This window comes from Vombatus ursinus, unplaced genomic scaffold, assembly GCF_900497805.2.
Source record: "Vombatus ursinus unplaced genomic scaffold, bare-nosed wombat genome assembly UNPS02009559.1, whole genome shotgun sequence".
Lineage (NCBI taxonomy): Eukaryota > Metazoa > Chordata > Mammalia > Diprotodontia > Vombatidae > Vombatus > Vombatus ursinus.
This window is the reverse complement of record NW_020949337.1, coordinates 11,080-15,714: the sequence shown is the minus strand read 5'-3', so window position 1 is coordinate 15,714 and position 4,635 is coordinate 11,080. Positions and strand designations below refer to the sequence as shown.

General features: G+C 45.9%; 1 protein-coding gene across 1 annotated transcript; it reads left to right on the top strand.

Annotated features, from left to right (window-relative positions):
• The first annotated feature begins 3,489 nt into the window (after positions 1-3,489).
• LOC114035900 (proteasome subunit beta type-11-like) lies at positions 3,490-4,275 on the top strand. The gene has a single exon (XM_027852285.1). The coding sequence runs from the start codon at positions 3,490-3,492 to the stop codon at positions 4,273-4,275; it is 786 nt and encodes a 261-aa protein (XP_027708086.1).
• The last annotated feature ends 360 nt before the right edge of the window (positions 4,276-4,635 follow it).

Here is a 4,635-nt window from a genome sequence, read left to right as displayed (position 1 = left end):
CTTCCTGATTCCAGGCGCAGTGCTCATCAGCTGCCTCTTAAGTGTGACTTTGACCCTATTCAAAAAACATCTAGTGGCTTTCTATTATCGGTAGAATAAACTCCATAACCTGGCTTTCATGGGCTTTCATAATGTACTCCTGGTTCCATTGTGTTCCATTAACATAATCCTGGTTCCATCTATGTTCCCATAGCTCTTTGTATGTTCTTTTTTTTTTTTAAACAAGCTTTGGTCAGTTTATTAAAGAATACTTTTGCACAGTTTACTTTTCACTGGTCTATTCTGGCGTGTTTCTAATATCAGAATCACCTGGATCAATGATAGTATACATACTCTGTAGCACTTCCCACATGCTGTACCCAATTCAGTGTCATTGCCAGAGTAGTGATGGATGCCAGTTTTGGCTAACATAGCGTGATATTCAATCTCTAATTTCCTCAGGGCTGGGCAGTTGTTGCCTAAGATGACCAATTTGGCTTTACCTTGTCTGACCATTTTCAAGGTCTGTTTGTAGCCTAGCGCATATTTGCTGCTGTTCATGACCAGCTGGAGCCTGGAGTTGATGAACTCCAGCAACTTTTTCGTCTTCTTTTCAGCCACCCTCTTCCTGCCTGCCTTCCTGCCTTCCTTCCTGCCTGGCTGGGAAGAGAGAAAAGAAGGAGCTCCCACAATGCTGTTTGTATGTTCTTTATTCTGAAATAGCATCCCAATCCCCTCCATCTCCTCTGCCACCCTGAGCCCCCCCCCCATAAAATCTGATTCATCCTTTAAGGTTTAGCTCAAATGCCACCTCTACTATGAATTTCCCCCTTATTCCACTTTCCTTCCTGATGCACCTCTCCCCTATCCCATACTTTATCAGTAATGATCACTGTGCAGATTTTCAGCTAGGGGGACCAGGGAAGTCTTCATGTACAGGGTAGCATTTGAGGTGAGCTTTGAATGATGAGGAAGGGAAGGGAAAGGAAAGGTAGGGATACGTAGAGTTTGGAATGATGGCATTCCATGGCATAGGCAAAGGCAAATACTTATCCAGTGAACAATAGCAATTGATCTTAACCTCTCATGAATCATTTTGTACAATAGCTATTTGCATGTGTTTCATATTCCTCTACTAGATGAGGAGGTACACAAGGTCAGGGATCCTTTCATCTTTGGGCTCTCCTAGTGCCAAATAGTACTCTGTACATGGTAGTCACTTAATTTTCTGTTGAAATTATACCATTTATGGCACTAATAATATGCTGTTTTATATTACAGATACATATTTGTCCACATGTTATCTCCTCTACTGGACTATAAGTTCTTTTAGGGCAGGGACCTGTTTTGTGAAACTTTATATCCCCCATATCTTACACATAGTGGATGCTCAATACATACCAACTGAATAAATAAGAAGAGGTTGCTGTAAGGATATGAAGAAGTATAAGATTTTGTTCCTTCCCTCAGGAAGCTTACAGTCTGATTGTGGAGACAAGATATAGACCTGTCAAAGGCTCGAATATTCAAAGCAATATATAGGGTGTGTCAAATGAATGTTATAGACAATGGCTACAGGAGATTCGAGGTGGGAAGAGGTTGTAACAGGATAGTCAGAGAAAGCTCAGAAAGGAGGTGGGATCTGAGTTGAGCTTTGAGTGAAGATTCAGATAATTGGGGAGGAGATGTGAGGGTATTCTAGATATGGTGAGGAAGAAATGGTGGTTGATGGTGCTAAGAATAAGATAAACAAAGGCAGGAATACACATGTGTTGAGGAAAGACAATGAATTGGCCCATCTGTCTACAGCAGAAGGGCTTTGTAAGGGAGAAATGGGAATTATTAAGAAGCAGGTTGTGGCCAGATTGCAGAAGGCCTTAAATATAGTGGGCTAAGATATCTGGGTTTTATGTTATAGGCAATGGGGATCCACTGAAAGTTTTTGAGCAGAAGAATAATATGAAAATATCAAAGGTTTTGGAAGATTAATCTGGCTGTGGGTTTTGGGACCAGTTAAAGAGACTGGGGGCTGAGAGACCAGTGAAATCACCAGACCTGTAATTGTCCAGGTGAGAGGTGATAAGGAAAAGGGGAGAAGAGCAGTGGGAATAGAAAGGAAGACTTCTAATCAAGAGACTCTGTAATGAGAGAATGAATAGAACCAACCACAGAGAGAGAAGCTTGTCCTGTACTTTGAGGCACAATTCTGGGTTCTTTAGGTTTCCCAGAGTAGGGGAATGGACTGAAAGACCTTGAGAGATTCGGCCAAAATAAACCTTGTGATGTACTTTTACACCATCAGGGCTGTAAGAGGAGGCAGTGTACCACTCTGTGACAAAATGATTTCTCCACTTCCCAAGGGTCTACGAAACCCCTCAGGACTCCAAAAAGACTACTGGTTAGCATGACCTGGAGTTAGCACATGATACTAATAGGGATCCCTGCACTGACCTCTTAGCTTTACTCCGTTCTATGGCCATAGACTACAAGCCCAGGCCTGACTAGCTGTCTTGAAAATGAATGCTATTTGCCACAAATGAGAGAGTATGGCTGGATTAGTGCAAATCTTTCCCCACTATTGGAAAAACAACTCAAAGCATACTTCCTACTGATGATAGGTCAGTTTTTTTGTTTTGTTTTTGTTTTTGTTTTTGTTTTTTCTTTAAATGGGAAGGATGGGCTGTGGCACATTAATGCTAAGGGCAGTGAGGGACAGTTGAAATTACAGTTTCTTTTCAGACTTACCTCTAGTTAAGGCTGCCTTGTGTGGCAGGGATTTGAATATTTTTTTTCCTTTCACTCTATTCTTCCTTCCCTTTTCTGTGCCACAGTCTATCTCTCTCCTTCTTGGGCTGAATGTGTGAACTAGGCTAAGTCTGAAGGAAGGAAGGAAGGTAGAGAAGGAGGAAGGAAAGGAAGATGGGGAGGAGAGAATAATAATAATAAAAACTGACATTTATATGATGCTTTAAGGTTTGCAAAGTGTTTTACATGCATTATTCCTCTTGATCCACACCATAGGGCTATGAGATAGCTATTGCAAGTATCATGATCCTCATTTTACAGATACAAAAGAAGGGAAGAAAAGAAAGCAAGAAGGCAGGTAGGTCACTCCTACCTTTCTCTGCTATTATCCCAGCTCCCCTTCCTTATCCTACTCCAAGAAATCCCCTACTCCTCCATGCTTTCCAGGGGATACATGAAGTATGACAAAGAGGTGATCCCATGGGTCACTCTCAGGCACAACATGGGGGACAGAGGATGAAGCTTTCCTACTAATGACAGCATCCCCCCAGCCATGGGACTCCTTCTGCCATGCCTGATTCTCTTTCAGTAGGACCTTTTAGGGGGAGGGGTAGAAGAAGAGGAGCGTCAGTTCTCAATGTTCTCACCTAACTCTGGCTGCAGTCCAGCTTTTCAGTAGCGTACCTTATCTTCCCCTGGTCCTGCCTTACCTCACCACAGCCCATATAACCCTGCCCAATTCCTAGTCTCCACTTGCTTCCTAAGATGGCTCTGGAGAATGTGTGCAATTGGCAGGCCCCTGAAGCCCTGAGCCCTCACCTGCCTGGGGCTGGAGACTGGACTGTCCCCAGGGGCTATGACCGTCTTGGCTTTCTGCAGACACAGGGGCCAGAACTGGCACATGGCACTACTACGTTAGCCTTCCGATTCCGCCATGGGGTCATTGCTGCAGCTGACACCCGATCTTCCTGTGGCTCCTACGTGGAATGCCCTGCTTCCCAGAAGGTCATCCCTGTCCACCAGCACCTTTTAGGCACAACCTCAGGCACGTCAGCTGACTGTGCCACCTGGTATCGAATACTGCAACGGGAACTGCGCCTCCGGGCTCTCAGGGAGGGCCAGCTGCCCACTGTGGCAGGGGCTGCCAAGCTCCTCTCCACTATGTTGTACCGTTACCGGGGTTTGGGGCTATGTGTGGCCACAGCCCTGTGTGGTTGGGACCAGGCTGGCCCTGCCCTCTTTTATGTCTACAGTGATGGGACCCTCCTGGCTGGTGATGTCTTCTCCGTGGGCTCTGGCTCACCCTATGCCTATGGTGTGCTGGACCGTGGCTACCGCTATGACATGAGTATTGAAGAGGCTTATACGCTGGCTCGCCAAGCCGTGGCCCATGCTACCCGCAGGGATGCCTATTCAGGTGGCTCTGTGGACCTATACCATGTGAAAGAGAGTGGCTGGGAGCGAGTTTCTCGAGAAGATGCCTGTATGCTGTACATCAGGCTGCAGGAGACTGGAGAACAGGAAGAAGAGACCACCCCTACATCCCCCTGAGCCTTCTCTTCTTTCCCCCCACTTCTACTTGGAACACCGTGAACCAACAAGACAAAGAACATGCCACTGTGGTCCAGGAAGAGATTCCAGAACCAGAAGAGGAGACTCTTGGAGGCAGAAAAGACTGAGAGATGCTGGGAGGAGTGGGAGCAATATATTGAAAGCATGCTGACAACGTGGCCAGGTGAATGAAGCCCTCCAGGGACCAAATCATGTGACTCCACTTACCCCAGATCTCCCTCTCCATTTATTGGAAGCCTCCATCCACCGCTGCCTTCCAGACCAATTGACTTTTCTCGGTGTCCTCTGATTGATCCTGATAGATCCTCAAGCCTTCTCCCCCGCTCTGAGTTTTCCCCC

Bases quoted from the DNA above. Each gene is read 5' to 3' on its own strand.
- LOC114035900 (XM_027852285.1), top strand. From the start codon at position 3,490: ATGGCTCTGGAGAATGTGTGCAATTGGCAGGCCCCTGAAGCCCTGAGC.